The sequence below is a fragment of the Megachile rotundata genome, chromosome 2, assembly GCF_050947335.1.
Source record: "Megachile rotundata isolate GNS110a chromosome 2, iyMegRotu1, whole genome shotgun sequence".
Classification (NCBI taxonomy): domain Eukaryota; kingdom Metazoa; phylum Arthropoda; class Insecta; order Hymenoptera; family Megachilidae; genus Megachile; species Megachile rotundata.
In genome coordinates, this window is record NC_134984.1 from 22,561,812 (window position 1) to 22,579,238 (window position 17,427).

Genomic DNA, 17,427 nt, shown 5'->3' on the forward strand with positions numbered 1-17,427 from the left:
AATAAATGTTTCGTAAAAATAGTTATTATCAAAAATAGATCCAATCCCGTAAAAATCCTGCTCTAAGGCAATTAACCTTTTTTCCCTTCTTATTACCACTTTTTAGTTTCCCTCCTTCTTGCTTCGTTTTCTCCCTGGCATTAGAACATTCGCGCAGCTTTGTCATCGCAATGTCTTCAGGCCTTTGATATTTGTCGCGTCTTTGGTAGAGAAGAAACAGCCAAGAGATAAACGAGGGAGGAAGCATGGTAGGTCGCGACGTTGCCATGCCGTTCTCCCCGAGATCCGAGAAAGTGTACAAAAACCATTCGACCCACCAACACCGAGAGCATCGCGTTCCTTTTTTAAATTGCCAGGCTAGCCATCCCCTCGTATGCGTTTAACTTACACTGTCCAACGCATGCACCATTTCTCTCGCTTATGCTCGTCGATCTCTGCTATCTCTTTTTCACTCTATTTCGTTGTATACATAAGTTTCCATCAAATACTGCTCGACGGAAACATTACCTACATGCGATACCGGCCAAATATATTAACCAGACACAGTGTACAGAAATTAATCCAGATTTCTACGTTCTCAACTTTGTAATATCCATAGATCCTTCTATCTTTATTATGCCTTCCTTCTGCCATTTATCTTTAGGCGAATTATGCTCAATGTAGTTTGATTTTAATAACCTTATAGGTACCGATAAGGCAAAAAATATTAACGACTTTCTATTATCGCAATACATACATCTCTAATAATCGAATTTACTTAAAAATGAACGCTAAAAATGTCTTCAAATACGTACGTTGGATGGAAATGATAAAATTGTAAAGTTGCACGTGACGTAATGTGTGATACGATTATCAAGGTATATAGAAGATATTTGCAATCAATACGGATCAATAGAAAAGAAAGAGTTCTTTTGGAAATCAAACATCTAATTTTATCGTGTGTTAATCTTGTCCGAATTACGTACATTGTTTAAATATACATTACATCGTTTTGTTCGAATATATTTAAAGCTTACTAAAGTTATAGGTTATTAACCGCATGACGTAAGAAGTCAAATATGAATTATACAAGATAATTAATCGCGCATACAAGAGTGCTTTAATAAGAAAAAGTCTGTATTGTTGACATGTTAACGTGTAATGAACAAGTTCAGAAGAAGTCACCGGGAACGAATCATCCGTTCAGTTTCTTTGAACTCTATTCTAACCGGTATGAATGAACGAATGAAACATCGTCTCGTTAAATGATCCCTAACGGGTCCATGCGTGGATCTCAAATTATAATATTCCATTTCAATTGTCCGTGGGATGTAAAATAGCCAGAGAATACTTCGTCAAAACAAATATAGGCCTGTCCGAACGTAGGCGTATACTTTTCTCATAACGCTATGTTCTATACTTTCGTAACAACTTGTTGTTTCTTTGCATCGCTTTGCAACATTGTCTTTTCGCTGACAAAGCTCGTGATCGACAGTTCGAAAGTTTCGAAGATTCGCGTTCGCGCGCTCGTATCAGGCAGAAAGCGCGCAAGCGAACAAGTTTTAACACGTTTGCTTACCTGTTTTCGAACGTAAAATCCAGTGGAGAGTGCGGCAATGTCAATCGGTTAATTAATACACACGAAAAACACCAAAAGAGAACTGAACACAAAACAAGAATCACGTGTACGACTATGAGGCGCACGCACATCGGCAGCACTAACGCGGCATACCCGTACACAATACAGATTACAAATGTATTATGGCTGCGACCTAGGCGTTCATGAATGAAACTAAGAGCGGGCTCCGACTCCCCACCACGCGGTACCGTGTCTTTGACCAATCGCTGGTGGGCGTATGCATTCTGCGTCATGATTTGTCAGCGCCTTCGGCTGTTTCCGCTGGAGCACGGTTATCGTCGGAGTATACGAATACATAGATAGTCCTCGCGATTTTCATAATCTTTTTTTCATGATTTTACCAACTTTTGTATTATACAATTTTCAATTATAAACGTGTAGAAATAAGACGCGAAAAGTATTGTACTAGCGTGTAAATAAATGTAAAAATAAGAAAAAACAGAGCACAAAGATCCTTTGAGTCCTTATCTAATCGTATAAGCACACTTGCTTATTGACCACAGTTACGCGCGATGTTTTAAAAATCTATACGGAGTAAAGCATAAAAATTTCAAGATTCCCTGAGTTTAATTCCCTTGGTAAAATATGATTTATATAATTAATGAATTTAACATTGAATTCTGCATAAATATATACTGATTATAATATTATTATAGTGTAATTTAATGCACGAACATGCTACATTTATCATGTAATGCGCATGCGAATGTAGACAAGGATACAAGACATATTCATTCTGTTGCTAATAATTATTATTTAGTGCACGAGTATCATGTAACATCATGAAAAAGTGATCTTCCAAATATGTAATCTCCTATTTAAATAGGTATATTTATTTACTATTAAAATTTTGCAACTATTGAAGTTGTATAACTGTCGACCAATCGTATTGCTCCATATAAAAGCATGGGTTTGTTCAAAGCCTACTTAGTTAAAACCCGCTCTATAAATTGTTACATGTTTTAAGGTTGCCGTTATTGACGAGTGTTAAGTCTGAAGTGTACGTTTAAGAAAAAGTAAGAATACATTTCTATAAATTTTATTGTGATTTGCAACAATGCTAGTTGTGACTTAATTGTAATTCATTTATATAACATCTATTGTATTATTTTCCATATAATGAACATAACCTATTAATACGTTATGTAGTCTTTATTACGTAAGAGACATTTAAGTTTCTTATAATTTCATTGACTATTCAGTTTATTCGTCTCTAAATCTGTACCTTTATATCGTAATATTGTTTTACAAGTAGGAAAAAATGCTGACCCAACGTTTGGCAATTAATGTACCAAAAGTTCTAAAACGGAACTTTGGCATTATTGCACCAGCATTTCAGGAAGCAAAAGACCCAATACAGAAGTTATTCATAGAAAAAATTCGTGAATATAAATCAAAAAGCGCGTAAGTAGTAACACTTTTATAAAAACAAATCGAAAAATTTATTAATTTTAACGTGAAACGATTAAACCTAGCGGTGGAAAATTAGTTGATGCATCCCCTGAAGTTGAAAAAGAAAGGGCTTCAGAACTTGACAGACTTCAAAAACAATATAATCCCACAAATACTAATATGACAGAATTTCCTAAATTTCAATTTACAGGTATGTATTTGATCACTTTGTAATCATTATGTATATTAAGATCTTATGAATGTTGTTTTAAAATATAAGAAAACTTTATTTTTAGATCCACAAATAACAGACAAATAAATACATCTATGCAAATTTATAAAGTATATACTTAGAATATTTACATTACTTTTAATATTAAGTAATCAGTTATAAAATATATGTACATGTAAATCTGAATTATAAATATATTAATTATCCCCTAATAGTAGTGATGATACTTGAAATAAAAACAATCATAAAAAATGAAATATAATACCATAAATTCACGTGTATAAATATATAATACTATGATGAATTTATAAATAGGTTTGTATTCTCAACTATTTCCATTAATGTTTCCATACTGCATTTCCTAGCTACAGATTTACATATCTTTACAAATTTTACCGTTTCATCTTTGGGAATTAAAGTTTTGAATTCTCCAGAGCAGGAACAGAGTTCATTCATATTTTCTCTCTTAATTTCTTTACATTTACGGCATTGTAAGTCTTGCAATATATATCCCATACTCTTACGGTTTGACATATCTATTAAAAGAAATTCTATTTCTTCATTATCATAGTTTGTCTTGCAAAGAGGACATTTCCACATGTATCTAATCAAATTGGAATATGATCAATTAAAATGAATTAATAAATTTACATAAAAATATATGTACATACTTATCATTTTCCATGACACAAAGATTATCTTTGCAAAGGTCAATGTCTCTTGTATGATTGCATGCTTTGCAAATGATTTCAGGTAAAATCAAAGAAATACATGGATCTTTCCATTCTACTACATCACTGAAACTACCAATTTTGATCAGTCGTAACATATTTTTTTGTAAACTGTACACTTCATTTTCAATTTCTTTATCTAAAGATAAAACCTAAAATTGCAAAATTTGTATTACTCGTTCTATCAAAATAATTTATAATTACATTTCCAATCAAGTACCTTGCAAACTGATTTAATTAATTCTAAAGCTGGATTAATCCTTTTAGTTTCTTTTCCATCTAAATCCAAGTTTGGATACTCTTCAATAGTTAATACCTTTTCTGGAATTTTCTTATGTATTTTCTGTATAATTCTGTAACATTTATATTAAATATTAAAAAAATATAATTTTCCATGCATTTAAAAATGATAGAATAATACTTACTGAAAAAGTTGTTGGGACAGATCTCCTGATATAAGTTTTTTAGCAAAATCTGCAGTATTTTCTAATGATCCCAATCCCAATTGCGCTGTTAAACTTTGACTTAAACTATTTGATCTTCTTCTCGGTTTTATAGAAGTATTCATTTGCTCATTTTCGGATATATATTGATAAATTGCATTTATGTATCCTGCTATTATAGCGCTGAAACTCGATTGACATGCAGCTTCTTTGGGAAGACATTCCATTAAATTCCATTGCATCACTATTTCAGGAGAATGTTCATCCTCATCTTCTTCTTCCTCATATTCGTTAATATCCGTATCCTCGACATTGTCTTTAACACTTTTTGGCAATTTTCCTCTCACACCGCCATAATTATAAACATCAAGCCATATTAAATACTCCCAACATTGTTCAAAAGTAATTTCAATACCGTGAAAGATTTCCTTATTGCGTATCGTTTGAACAACAAATTCTATGTAACCCAATGCATCGTTCACCGCTCTCTTTTTAGTACAGACGATCATTTTATTAAAATTTGCATAAATGATTATGGAACCCAGAGTCTTAAACTCTGCTAATAGTTGTATAAATAACTTTTTCATGTAAGTATGTAAAGTTCTCCTCAAAGCGGGATCATATAATAAAGCGTTGGGTGAACGTAGCCACCTATAGAAGTGAATGATCTGATAATCTGCAAATACATTTTTATAAACGGAGACATCCAGAAGCCATGTATTGACCATACTTCGTAAAGCTCGGAAAGCAGGATTACAAAGCGCAGTTTCATCGTAGCTAGGAATTGCAGTTAATGCAGAATCGCCTGTTGCCATATCCTGGATGGATGTTTGTTGTTGATTATGAAATCCAACAAAAGAACTAGTTCCGTCGATATCGTGAATATGATGGTATTGCAATAAAGTATTCACTGCCAAGTTTTCTATTTCTAATTCGATACAGTCACTAGAATACGTGCCAGGATTATTTGCAGCACAGTGTGAACTTTCTTCAAAATCCGTTAGTAATCTGTTATCGTCGTTTTCGCTTCCTCCTAAATCTGGCTTTTCCGTAGAGGAACACCATAACACAAAATTACTCTTTTGTAAGTGTCTGGCATAAAACAAGTCTGCTCCAAAAATTGTAGGATCCGTAGGGATATTTCCGATAGGAGCATGAAAGAATCTACACTGTTCTGTCATCAATTCAAGAATTTGTTGACTTTTTAAATAATGGCGAATCATTATCTTTGCGCCAACTTTTTGCCATTCTAAAGTGGCATACAAATTATCAATATCTTGCACGTGTGTGCTAATCAGTGGAAAATCATTTAGTAATGGCATTTGAGTTACTAATGCTGTTTTATCCAAAGCAGTTTGAACAACCAACATCGTTGGTCCATGTCCTTCGTTTTTGTACGCTGTTAAAGCTGCTTGTAAAAGACGACAAACGCGTTGAAAATTTGTTTCGAATTGTAATGTGAATTGCATTGATTCTGGCAAAGTTTTTATTTTATCCTCCCCGTCCATAGATATAGCCGTGTTTCGTTCTTGAGCGTACAACGTATTCATATTTGGCATTTGATTTGACGAAACTGTATCTAAAATAAATACGTGAACTCTTTTGCTTGCATTTAGAAATAGTCCCCACAGTGCTCTCTGATGATTCGAACTCCAGTGATGATACAGAAAAATATAATTGATTTCGTGGATATTTTGGAGATACGGTTGTATCGCGATACTTTTGAACTCCAATTGTTCTAAATTAAATGTGTCTGCACCATCTGCCATGTTCCTTGCTGCCTTAGAATCAACTGTGCAAATACATCCTAACTGAAGTATAGCCCTAAATTCCAATGACATTTGAGTTTCATAGATTCCTTCAATTTCTGGTTTGCTTAAATCTTCCAGCAGTTCTTGACTGTGCATTTGATACAGTGATTCTGGCACAGAATATCGGTACAGATTAAACACAGGCCTCGATCGTGGAAGGATTTTTGAACTCTTCGTCCAAGATACTTTCTTACCAGGTTCCGGATCAGGTTTCGGTTTACGAGTATTTACGTAAAATATACGAGGGATTATAAGACGTAACTGATGAAGTTCTCTTTCAACCAATACCCATAGCCGATATAAGCCAGGTTCGTTTGTCGCTGATATTTGAATAATTTGCCACGGTGATATAAGCAGCTTCTTCTGAGCATGTCGCAAGAAACCACCTAAAGTAGATGTATTGATAGTTCTAGTAATACCCCAACTACTTTGTTCTCTATTATCCGTAGTCGTTTTGCATCTTTTGCTTATTCGATGTTCAGCTCGCTGTTTGGCTTGATAGGCCCATTTTTGTTTATGAAATTCTAGCCACTTCAGTTTCTCTTCTTTCGTTGTTCCTATTGGTGGTGGAGAACCTAGCACGTCTTTCCAACTTTTGTTGTTATCTACTTTATCTTCTTCAGAATGTTTTCGTTTCTTCTGATTGACAATTGGCATTGGTTTTTTAAACGGTTGAGCAGCTTCCGCTATATCTTCAATATCAGGTGTATCACATGAATCTGTCACCTGAGTATTATCATTTTCTGTACTTTTAGGCACTGTGGCAAATAAATCTGTAATTTTTTTCTGTTTATGCGTTGCACCTTTCTCCATCACTCTTTTATGCAACCAATCTGGATGTTTTACTCTGGGAACAGGATTGGGAAGTCCTTGCATCGCAGCTGGAATTGTGATAATTTTTTGTATAGTACTTCCAAGCCTCTCGATGTAGTAGCCCCAATCTAAAATCTGTCGTATATCATCACTTTGTAAACCAGGGTCTTTTAACCATTTGCGTAAGTAATATCTTTTTATTGCTGGTTCTGATTGGAAAATAGCTAACGGTATTGCCCGTTCCGTCACGGGTGCACCTTGAGGTTTATTGGCGATAATATATTTACATGCTAATCCAGCGTCTTTCACCATCTGATCACCTAGAAATTCAGCTAATCTTTTAGCGGTGGAAATGGACGTAGACTTTTGAGCTCCATAATCTTCAAGTTTTCTTGACATCGATTTATTCTCAGAAATAAGTTCAAATAATTCGGAATCCGGTATGTTTTCACATTTGCTATATAGAATATCGAGCCAATAATCTGCATCTTTAGCTACGGACGCATAACATTCTTCCAACGTATTACCTTTCAAGAATGATTCGAAAACAGAAGTTTGGAAAATTTTTATCAGTTGAAGTTCACCTCTTCGTTTCACTTCAAACCCTTTCAACTCTGCTAAAGATCCATCAAAATTGAAGACTGCGTATCGCTTCTTCAACTTTTTTCCTTCTTCCTTTGCAGCAGGCAGTACCATTGCTAGATAAGGTCCATCTACCTCAAAGAATATAGAATTTTCACTTCTAATTTTATACGTTAGATTCTCACTATCAACAAGTTCGTGATATACATCGTTAGTAAATTGATCCTACAAAGAACAAATAAATCGATAATACAGATACTTATTAAAACAGAAAAAAGTAATGTAACTTCTGATTTACCTTCACCATAAAATTAAGAATAGCATTTGGATAAGATATCACGATCTTTGACTTCTTTTCATGAGTAGTATGGATAATTACGTTATCGGGAAAAGAAGCCGGTAACACGCACCAAATTCCATCTGTATCTAATTCTAAAGGACGACCGACCTTTTCTATTATTTCTCTTGCTTTCATTATAATGTGTGCACCTGTGTAGCACACTATACCACCCATTTCCATGCTGAACCATCGAGACCTATATTTGAAACGAATCAGCAAACTATCATGTTAATCTGTTATGAGAATGACACATTTCCAACTGTTAAGAACGGAAGATATATACCCTTTTCTCATGACGTAACCATAGAAGGAATTCAGAATACATTTGTGAGCAAGTTGTAAAGAATCGTATAACACTTCTCGATTTTTAGCAGATTTAATATCGCCGGCGTCTCCTTTAGCCAAAGCTGCTGCTACTTGTTGTTTTGCAACTTTGGTAAGTGCTTTATATTCGTACCGCCTGTCTCTGAAAGCTCTCACGGTATCAACGTAGAATGAATTTTCTTTTTGACAAATCGTTTGCGTTCTTTCTTCCATTCTGGTCACTTTAACTTTTTTGTAAGCTTTCTTACAATATTCTGTAAGTCGTTTCTTTTCATACGAGGCCTGTTCTTCTCTAGATAATTCATGATATGCGCGTCGAGGACCGCCAGGAAATTGTGGTGGAAATTTCTCATTTTCCAGCTGTTGTTGTATTCTTTGGTATTCACTTAAACTTGCAGCCACTAAAATTTAAGTAAAATAATTGGGGATTTTAAACATGTTTTATTAAAGTTTTTTTTTTTATCTTACGGTATTCTCCTCTCCACATCCATTGCATATTTCTTTGGCAAAGTGCTCCTGGTTTGTTGAAGTCACACGCAGCGCAAACAGTTTCATTAACCATCGCGGACGGTTGGAGTCGATTTGTCAAGATAATATTTGGATACATAGCACCAACATCTAAATGGTATATTACAGGATTTTCCAATCTTAACGGTTGATCTCTCAAAGCCTGTAATTTCCCCTTAATTTCCTCAACTACTTCATCAAAATTTGTAACCATATCTATTGGCACTTTTTCTTCTTCTTCTATGGCGTATTTCAAAGCACTTCGAACGCCATTTAATAGTTCATCAATTGCGCTTGGTATTATTTTAAAGCGACAGGGAATATCAGCTCTGAAAACGCCAGACTCTAAAGCTTCTACATGACCTCCTACATACGTCTCTTGATCTAATAAGTGACCATCTTTCGTTAATTTGCTGAACTCGGCTTCTTGTTTATTAGGAAATATAATGTTAGCTTGATAGGCTTGTACCATCAAAAGAGATTCACATAATGTACCAGATCCCTTTCTAAGCACCTATAAATTTCAATCATGTATTTTGAAATATACTCACTGCATATTATATTAGATTTTAATAGGACATACTTCATCTGGTTCCATAGGAATAATTGTACACAATGCAAAAATAAAAGGATGAACATATTTGTGGTATAGATAATAAGTAGCAACTGCATCAGATACAGAGTAATTTGCAAGAGTCTCAGGCTCTTCAGATGCTAATTTACACATGTCCTCAGGATCAAGTTCCACTGGATCATATCTAAGTTTTGCTTTAGCAACAGCTTTTAAGTTTTGCGATCCTACAGGTAAGTAAGAATCACGTCTTACCCAACTGTGAAGTAAGTCAACGATTGTAGATTAAGATACTGAATGCGGCATTTTGAATAAGCATAATTTAAAATCTATTACCTTAAACAATCCATATGCATAGCTGGTCTACAAGTATAAACTCCGTCCCGATTTTTAGAAAAACCGATTCTATCTTTCATATCCATATTATGAAAAGCTGCTCTGGTTTCTACGAACGGCCAATCGAAAAAATCGCCGTTATACGTTACAAATATATGCGGTCGAATATCATTTATATGGTCAAAAAACCGTTTTATCGTAGCTTTCTCATTAGGTTCGTTAAAGATTTTAAAAAATCCTTCAAATTCTGGTTTTGGTGTATACTCAAAATCTTCGATATCACATGAAATTATTTCTCTGTTTGTTATTAAATACCCCTGCAATGTAACAGTAGAATATTTTTAAATACTTATTAAGCATCAGTTTGGAGGATTTCAGACAATCGTGGTCTGAAATCTTCATTAGAATATTCCATTTTAAAAATAATACTTGTCCATCAATCATATATGAAATCATCATAATTTGATCCATATTAGCATCTGGAAATTTTAAAGGAAGTTTTGTAGTTTCAATATCATATGCTAATATTATAGGTTCAATCGGTTCAATAATGTCATCTCTCTTTGTAATAATTGGCACATCACGATCCCTAGTCCTTACAGAATACCAGCTACCACAAAATATTTTCATATCTATAGAAACTCTTACATGATGTGGTACATCGTGTTCTCTGCAAATGGACAAATATTCATTATTACAAAAAAGGGACTTATAAAATATAAAACATAAGTATATATGTTTACCTAATATCAAGAATATTATCTTTAAAATCAATGGTTTGCTTTTTATAATCCACAACATTTTGATCTGGATTTAACACAGTTGACAACATATCACTATAGTAAGTATGACCCTTTTCTCTATCCTTGTTTAATTTCACAGCCTTTATAATATCACGTTTCACTTTGTTCAAGTCCACCGTGTTTAAAAAATATAGTTTTAAATATTTTTGTTTTAAACCAATAAGATGATTTGGCTAAAAGTATAAAGCAGTAAATAAACAATTCCTTTCAACTTTGTATATGTTTCTCTGACTTTATCATACCAGATCCAAATCTTCTTTGTAAATTGTCTCAACTTTATGTATAAGATCAGCATATTTTTTATTTAAACCAGTTGAAACTTCTTCATATGTGTCTTTTTTGCATAAGATATAAAAATATGGACAATATGGAAAAGAAATTTTAAATCTACTACAGTCTTCTTCTAAAAAGTAATAATCTACGCCACTCAGTAATCTTTTATCATCCTCTATAATTTCCGTCTGCAAAAAGTTATATTATTAAGAATACAATTCTACAAAATGATTATTAAACACTATTATTTTCTTGATCTTACTGTATGCATATTTATAAGAAATCCTATTCGTTCTTTTGTATCAGTTACTCTGTGAAATCCATATAAACCATCCACTCTGATATTTTCATTAACTAGACTTAATCTTCCTCCTGAAGTTTCTCTAAAAAAATACAAATGAAGATTAACAATTAAATATGATACATTTAATTATAATATTATAATTTACAATACATGTCAAATAAAAAATATGATACCCTGATGCATTTCCCTCTTGATTTTGATCAGCTTGATTCTTTACATTTGTTTTGAATGGTCGAAATTTTCCTGTATTTTGTAGAGTCGTCATATTGCTGAATATTTAATCATATAAAATATAAATAATCATAAATTATAAAACAGATATTCTTCAACAAGGCACTGCGGTATTCGAACGCTGCATGAACAGGTTGTAATTTGCCCGCCAATATATATTTTTGGTCTGATAGACATGTAGCGACAATAACAAAAAAATCATATCGTTAGATCGATAAAAATAAAATTGGCATTTATTTATATTTATAATGATGATATTGTGTATTTGTACATGAACAAAAATTATATTGTCGTGTATGTATGTATGATCAAGGTGATCCTAATACCTCTAGATCCTTAGATTCCTATATCCTTATAACCCTAGATTTTAGATATCCCTAGATCCTTATATGTATGTATCACTATATCCGAGATTTATAAACAATTTTGACATTATTGCAAAGATTTTCATTAGGATGAATACATTGGAATTAATAGAAAGTTACTGTATAAATAAATGATCTACAGAAAGAAGCGAAAATCCCGACGCTTATCGATTCGCAAAAAGGAACGAAATTGTAGGTGGCTCCACGACAGTGATGCGGTTCATCAACAATCGTTGTAGTTCGTTAAATAAATTAGTTTTGCAGTTTTAATAAACATTAATTAGATGAGAAAATTAGATGTACAAGAGGCCTGGGGCGCTGAAAGGTTAGAGGCGCAGTTAGAAGCAGCCCGAGATGGTCTACGAGGTCTCGATCGAAGCATTCGAAAAATCTTGGGCCGGGATCTCCCTGATGGAGAAAACGGCCCAATACAACCACCACCCAGGTTAAATACACAGTAATCTTGTTTTATTTGCCCCTAATGAATCCTAGAAAAATGTATCTTATTTAATGGTTTGTTTATTTTGTAACGTTGCACGGTTGTCTTCAAACATAACCTATTTGTTGTAGCCAAAACACTTTCAACCATTTTACAGGTTTCATATAGGTTTACTGTCTCCGCTTTTATGAGTTTATATTTATCGGTGAACTTCTTGCTTCCCAATATTCTTCCAATATTTAAGATTATTTGTAATTCAATAAGATTATTTATCATGCCATTTTAGTAGATTGTCTCAAAAGAGACCACTACAAGAAGATAGACGGCGTGTTGTATCAGACTTTGTCAACAATGAATTACCTGGTGGTAAACGCAGATGGCAAGGTTCAAATGGTGAACCAAAAACAGTTTTCAGTCGTTTAAGTGCACGTGTACCCTCTAATAATGATGATAGTGCTGATGAAGATGATAATGTTATCAAGGTAAAATTAAATAGATTTATTAATCATTATGGTCCATAGATCTTAACATAGTAATTTCAATATCATTTTAGCCAGCAGTATCTTCAAGGGTAATAGCAACTCCAAGGGAAATCCCATCTCGCCAAGAAGTTATTAGACGCGAAAGAATAGATGAACGCAGCCGACAAAGGAATAAACGAATGTTTGGAGCTCTTTTAGGTACTTTACAGAAGTTTAGGCAAGAAGAAACTAAACTGAAAGCTAAGGTATATTTGTCTTTGATGTAAAGTGTTGAATCATGTTTTGAAAAAATAAAAATATGAATTTTTTTTCTTGTAGGAAGATAAGAAAGCAGAAGTGGAGGCAAGGGTAGAAGAAGCTCGAAGAAGAGAGAAAGAAGAGTTGCGAAGGGAAAGGCAACAGTTGTTTTTGTCACGTAAACGGCAATTAGCTGAAGTACGAGCATTAGAAGCAAAGTTAGCACGCAGTCGACAGTTTCAAGATTGGCGCGCTGCACAGTTACCGCTCGCTTCCTTTATAAAAACACGTGCTCAACCTGCTATTTACTACGTACCAAAGCGTAAACATCCACAAACCGATATTTTGTTGGCTCAATCTGCGAAAGAACTTCACGGTATTCATTTTTATAGTTAATGTTATACTTAATAAATGAACAAATTTATTACACTCATATTTGATGTTACAGAGGAAATCGAACGAAGGGAGAAAGCATTAGTCGAAGAGCTTGAATTAATAGAAGTACAAGTAGGTCTTGGTAAACATCAACAAAGTTTCGATGGATCAGCAACAATAAATACGACAACGGAAGTTCAGCAGTCGACGGAAGAAGGAGAGGAAAATCGCGATCCAAATCCGGAACAAACAGTGGAACTAGAGAATAATGAAGAACCTGCTCCTCCGGTAAAATTTGAGAAGAATGAGAACTGCGATAATTCAAATGATATCGAAGTAAAGGAAGAAGTGCAAGTAGATGAGGCAAAAGATGAAAATAATGGCTAGTATTAAATGTACTTACAAAGCTTGTACATATTACGTACATTGGATGGTCCAACGAAAAAAAAGTTTTTCTTATACGACACTTCATGCGTGTGGATAAAATGTACAATTTTCGAAAGGATTTCACTTTCTACTTGTTCTCGTATAGATACAAATTCATTCCCTTCATCGGATTACATACTCATTTTTTCATCATGCATCAAATGACGGAAGTTATTCAAATTTTTCTTAGACTTAAGGAAAAATATCAGTAAGGATAGTTGCAATTCATTCAGATCCCATATTTTTTAAATGTTACATATTTATATGATGGCTGTTGTAGCATATTATTTAAGTAACTACCATTTTGTAGGGAGAATGAAAGAACATGGTGGAGAAATAAGTATGTTGGTAAACTATTTTAAATTGATTCGATACCTTTTCTAGATTTGAAAATTGTGTATAATAGTCCGTTTACTGATTATTTTGTAACAATATAATTTTTTTTTTAACGCATCTTCGAAAACGAAAAGCATTAAATGAAGCATTTAATGCTTTACGTACATGATAGAATAGAGTAATATAAATTCCAATCTCAAGCATATCTTATGCAAACGTATTATAGTTCAAATTCTTTTCAAATTCTGTTCTTTTAATTATACGACTCATACAAATTTGTCACGTGTATAATAAATATTAATCGATATGAAAAATGAAGGGGGTAATTTTTCTCCATAAATAATATTAAAAGATACTTATTATCTATATGATAAATAAATACAGATTTTTGTTCTAATCTTTTATTAAATAAAAACATTTTTAAATTGACACTGTTATAATATATGCAATACCTTTTAAATGTATAATTCATTTTTGTTACTTTGTATCAATTCATGCCATATTTTCTAATTTGAATTTCTTTATCGATTGTTTTACCAACGATAGGTACATATATCGAAAACTAACTCAATTCAACATAGATGTCGTTACGATACATCAACATTAATAACTGCATTATTACATTCTAAAAAACATAATATCAATTGTTTGTAATTATACTTAAGAATAGAATCAGTAGTTAATTAGTCATTTTTTATTAAAGATTTACTTTTGAAATTCAAAGTACATGTAAGTAAAAATAATATTCTTTTGTTTTTATATCGATCTATTTTAGAAGTTCGTTACTTCACCGTTTGATTGAAGTTCGATATCTCGAAAGATATGATCATACGTCAGTTTGTTCACTATGAAGAAATGCATCAGACGCGAAGGAACAAAATTAAATGTTATAATCAATTAACTAACTTGTATTCGAATCGTATTTCGGAAGCTCAGCCGGCAAATTCGACGAGACTTCCTATCTTCTCCGTTAATATTCGAATACAGGAGGGGATGGTATGAAAGGGGCGTTCCGCCATGCAATCTCGGAATATGGCTAATGCGTCTCTGAGTCGTCGTTTACTTTCTTTGCTTCCCTTCCCTTTAAAGTTCAGCAGAATAGCTGCTCAGAATGGTAAATATTAATCTTTTCCTTTTGTAGAGTCTTAAACAAAATTAGCTATAAATAATCTTGTATATAATTAAAAACGATTTATAACCTTTAAAAAATGATGCTGAGACTAAATGGCAGCACTGATGAATCAACTCAAATTTTTCCCGCCAAGATGTTAATCTTATTGTTCCTTTAGTTCGTAGAGTGAACTAGACAAGTATTATATTTATTGTATATTATATTCTATAATATTTTTTCACGTGTTTGAAAGGTAGTTTGTGGTCAAATTTGAGCTGGGTTTAAATCTTTCTTTCCGACTTCGTTATTTCATCATGCATATCATACGGCTCCTTAGAAAAGTGCCTTCAGCATCAATCAAGATCAATTCACGACATTTTTCACACATTATCCACCTCTGATGTACGGAAACGAGGAAAAAAAGAGAAATAAATTAAAAGTAAGTAAAAGTGACGTCTCCCAGCATCGGCTAGCGCAGAAGCATGAAGCGTGCGACGCGACGCGCCGCGTCGCGAAGACATGAGAGAAGCCGACAGCGACAGGGGTCTCGGAGCTATTTGTACATACACCGAATGGAAAACGCGGGCCGACTCGCCAACAGACGAAAAAAACTTGCAGGACCAAAGGAACGAGAGCTTCCTTAATTACCACGTTCCACCCTGCGCTCCTTCTTTCCTGTTCACTATCGTGAAGTTAATAGAACTAGATGATAAATGCGGTGTGTAGGTAAACGATCCAATCCTTTTCTTACAAACGAAACCATCAATATGTATCTCGTATGAGCACGTTTAATCTCGTATCTTCATTGTACTTCATAGGTGATCGCAGTTTGAATAAAAATTTCCTTTTTTCTTATTTGCTATGATGGAAAAGATGTTGCGGAAGATTTGATAAAAAGGGGAGGATAGTTTTAAGTATGAAATCACGACCGCGAACTATCGTCGAAACAATTTAGAGCCATTAGAAAGAATAAAAGGAATATTGAAGTCTAAAATAAGAAAGCAATACATAGGTATAAACACTTTCGCTATGATATATTTGGATAGATTATCAAAATGCTTGTTAATATCTTCGAAGATAGTTTCGCATTTCTCAAAGTAAGAGTAGTTATTCCGTCACTCTAGTTACTTCTGCTCGTTCCCAAGAAATCGTGCGGCTCGACGTTGACACTGCACCTTCCAGCCGTAGGAAACGTCGGACCATTAATCGCCCGTGCTCTTCTAATACATTCTATTCTATTCTAAGCGAAGTCGGATATGTGGCGGCTTGTTCCCTACCGTAGGGTTTATTTACCCGTTAATTTATTAGCGTATCTTCGTCATGCCGCAACTCGTAATCGAGCGCGACGGAGTTCGCGAGGACCGCGTGCCGCGCACTGGTGCACTCCCGTTACGAGTCACCGTATTTTAAGGGTTCCATCAGACACCTTTATCTCACGCTTGATTCTCTATCTCTGACAGAAGAAAAGAAACATCGACGAGACGTCTCGGAAATTTATATGCCGTTTCACGGCCAATGTCTGTCCACTCCTATGATATTAGAGGGTGTAATTGCATCCTAATGTTCATTCCTTGCTTTTCTTTATTTCAGCTAATTATCAGCCTGTTTGCCTCTGCGAGCATGATGTCTAAAAATGTTTATACCTATGTGGAAGTAGTGGATGATGGTAAACGATAGAATTACACTCAGGTCGTAAATGACAATTTACGATTAAATATACATACTATCATTCTTACTGTCTAATTCTAACTTATATAATCGAAAATCATTGAAGGTGTGTATCATAGTTTAGTTTTATTTGTTCGCTACATGATTGCCTAAGGATTTGCGATAATTTTTCAACAATATGGAATCGTAGCATGGACCAGTAGATGACTGCCCTTTTCCTTTCCTTCGCACGGCTAATGAAATCGGCGCACTCTTAATGAGAACGAAGAAAGCCGATACTGAACGACTTCCAAAGAAGTGACTCCTATGGGCAGGTTCCGTCGCTCCTTTGACTAGGGAGTAATAGAGTATCGGGGCGGAGTATCTTACCGCAGAGTAGAAACGGAGTATTCGTATTTCAAAGGGACGGTCCGTTACGCCGCAACGCTTCTCATTATGTTATGCGCGCCTAAATGTCATGAGAAAACCATACCCGCCCGTACGTCGACAGGAGAACCGACAGCAATGAAGATTTTCACGCGGAAGCGTCTCTTCAGGGCTACTTTATCTTTGTAACAAAAGAAGATGGCGGACTTAGATAGAAAAGTCTTATCTTCAAAAAAAGTCAGTAATCTTTGCTATCTCTTTATCATAAGAAAATGGAGGATACGGGTGTTCTTTCATTGTGAATTGCGAGT

The 17,427-nt window shown here is 34.2% G+C and overlaps 4 protein-coding genes across 11 annotated transcripts in view; 2 read left to right on the forward strand and 2 right to left on the reverse strand.

The window, feature by feature from the left end:
- Window positions 1–1,866, reverse strand: part of pnt (ETS transcription factor pointed) — a 102,435-nt gene extending 100,569 nt beyond the window's left edge. For 3 of the 4 annotated variants that reach the window (XM_076529026.1, XM_076529025.1, XM_076529024.1), the window contains exon 1: window positions 1,559–1,866. In XM_076529026.1, the coding sequence (XP_076385141.1) occupies window positions 1,559–1,851 (293 nt within the window). In that variant the 5' untranslated portion in view covers window positions 1,852–1,866. The remainder of the gene's footprint in view (window positions 1–1,558) is intronic. The other variant, XM_003706805.3, reaches the window with a different exon arrangement.
- Window positions 1,867–2,476: 610 nt separating this feature from the next.
- Window positions 2,477–3,454, forward strand: LOC100876703 (ATP synthase, coupling factor 6). 2 transcript variants are annotated; one of them, XM_012293706.2, is made up of 4 exons: window positions 2,477–2,634; window positions 2,871–3,022; window positions 3,094–3,221; window positions 3,307–3,454. In XM_012293706.2, the coding sequence occupies exons 2-4, from the start codon at window positions 2,880–2,882 to the stop codon at window positions 3,327–3,329; spliced, it is 294 nt and encodes a 97-aa protein (XP_012149096.1). In that variant the 5' UTR covers window positions 2,477–2,634; window positions 2,871–2,879; the 3' UTR covers window positions 3,330–3,454. The 2 variants fall into 2 exon arrangements, with proteins under 2 accessions (XP_012149096.1, XP_076397859.1); XM_076541744.1 differs by having other exon boundaries at window positions 2,486–2,634; window positions 2,874–3,022.
- On the reverse strand, window positions 3,423–11,768 carry DNApol-epsilon255 (DNA polymerase epsilon catalytic subunit 1). Of its 2 annotated transcripts, XM_076541654.1 has the most exons (15): window positions 11,638–11,768; window positions 11,254–11,477; window positions 11,039–11,159; window positions 10,746–10,964; window positions 10,444–10,676; window positions 10,130–10,370; window positions 9,701–10,017; window positions 9,377–9,623; window positions 8,755–9,307; window positions 8,246–8,687; window positions 7,921–8,158; window positions 4,399–7,847; window positions 4,194–4,326; window positions 3,914–4,125; window positions 3,423–3,846 (listed from the first exon to the last, which is right to left on the reverse strand). In XM_076541654.1, the coding sequence occupies exons 2-15, from the start codon at window positions 11,343–11,345 to the stop codon at window positions 3,537–3,539; spliced, it is 6,807 nt and encodes a 2,268-aa protein (XP_076397769.1). In that variant the 5' UTR covers window positions 11,346–11,477; window positions 11,638–11,768; the 3' UTR covers window positions 3,423–3,536. The 2 variants fall into 2 exon arrangements, with proteins under 2 accessions (XP_076397769.1, XP_003707004.2); XM_003706956.3 differs by lacking the exon at window positions 11,638–11,768 and having other exon boundaries at window positions 11,254–11,605.
- Window positions 11,769–11,960: 192 nt separating this feature from the next.
- Window positions 11,961–14,400, forward strand: Pnn (desmosome associated protein-like protein pinnin). 3 transcript variants are annotated; one of them, XM_012293707.2, is made up of 5 exons: window positions 11,961–12,133; window positions 12,402–12,597; window positions 12,669–12,842; window positions 12,916–13,210; window positions 13,283–14,400. In XM_012293707.2, exons 1-5 carry the CDS (start codon window positions 11,961–11,963, stop codon window positions 13,594–13,596), a joined length of 1,152 nt encoding a protein of 383 aa, XP_012149097.1. In that variant the 3' UTR covers window positions 13,597–14,400. The 3 variants fall into 3 exon arrangements, with proteins under 3 accessions (XP_012149097.1, XP_012149100.1, XP_003706854.1); XM_012293710.2 differs by having other exon boundaries at window positions 11,961–12,121; XM_003706806.3 differs by having other exon boundaries at window positions 11,961–12,121; window positions 12,405–12,597.
- The last annotated feature ends 3,027 nt before the right edge of the window (window positions 14,401–17,427 follow it).

Bases quoted from the DNA above. Each gene is read 5' to 3' on its own strand.
- LOC100876703 (XM_012293706.2), top strand. From the start codon at position 2,880: ATGCTGACCCAACGTTTGGCAATTAATGTACCAAAAGTTCTAAAACGG. The intron at 3,023-3,093 runs GTAAGTAGTAAC...GATTAAACCTAG, and splicing joins GAATATAAATCAAAAAGCGC to CGGTGGAAAATTAGTTGATG. The intron at 3,222-3,306 runs GTATGTATTTGA...CTTTATTTTTAG, and splicing joins TCCTAAATTTCAATTTACAG to ATCCACAAATAACAGACAAA.
- DNApol-epsilon255 (XM_076541654.1), bottom strand. From the start codon at position 11,345: ATGACGACTCTACAAAATACAGGAAAATTTCGACCATTCAAAACAAAT. The intron at 11,160-11,253 runs GTATCATATTTT...GTATTTTTTTAG, and splicing joins CAAGAGGGAAATGCATCAGG to AGAAACTTCAGGAGGAAGAT. The intron at 9,624-9,700 runs GTAATAGATTTT...CTTACTTCACAG, and splicing joins ATGCATATGGATTGTTTAAG to TTGGGTAAGACGTGATTCTT.
- Pnn (XM_012293707.2), top strand. From the start codon at position 11,961: ATGAGAAAATTAGATGTACAAGAGGCCTGGGGCGCTGAAAGGTTAGAG. The intron at 12,843-12,915 runs GTATATTTGTCT...TTTTTCTTGTAG, and splicing joins AAACTAAACTGAAAGCTAAG to GAAGATAAGAAAGCAGAAGT. The intron at 13,211-13,282 runs GTATTCATTTTT...TTGATGTTACAG, and splicing joins ATCTGCGAAAGAACTTCACG to AGGAAATCGAACGAAGGGAG.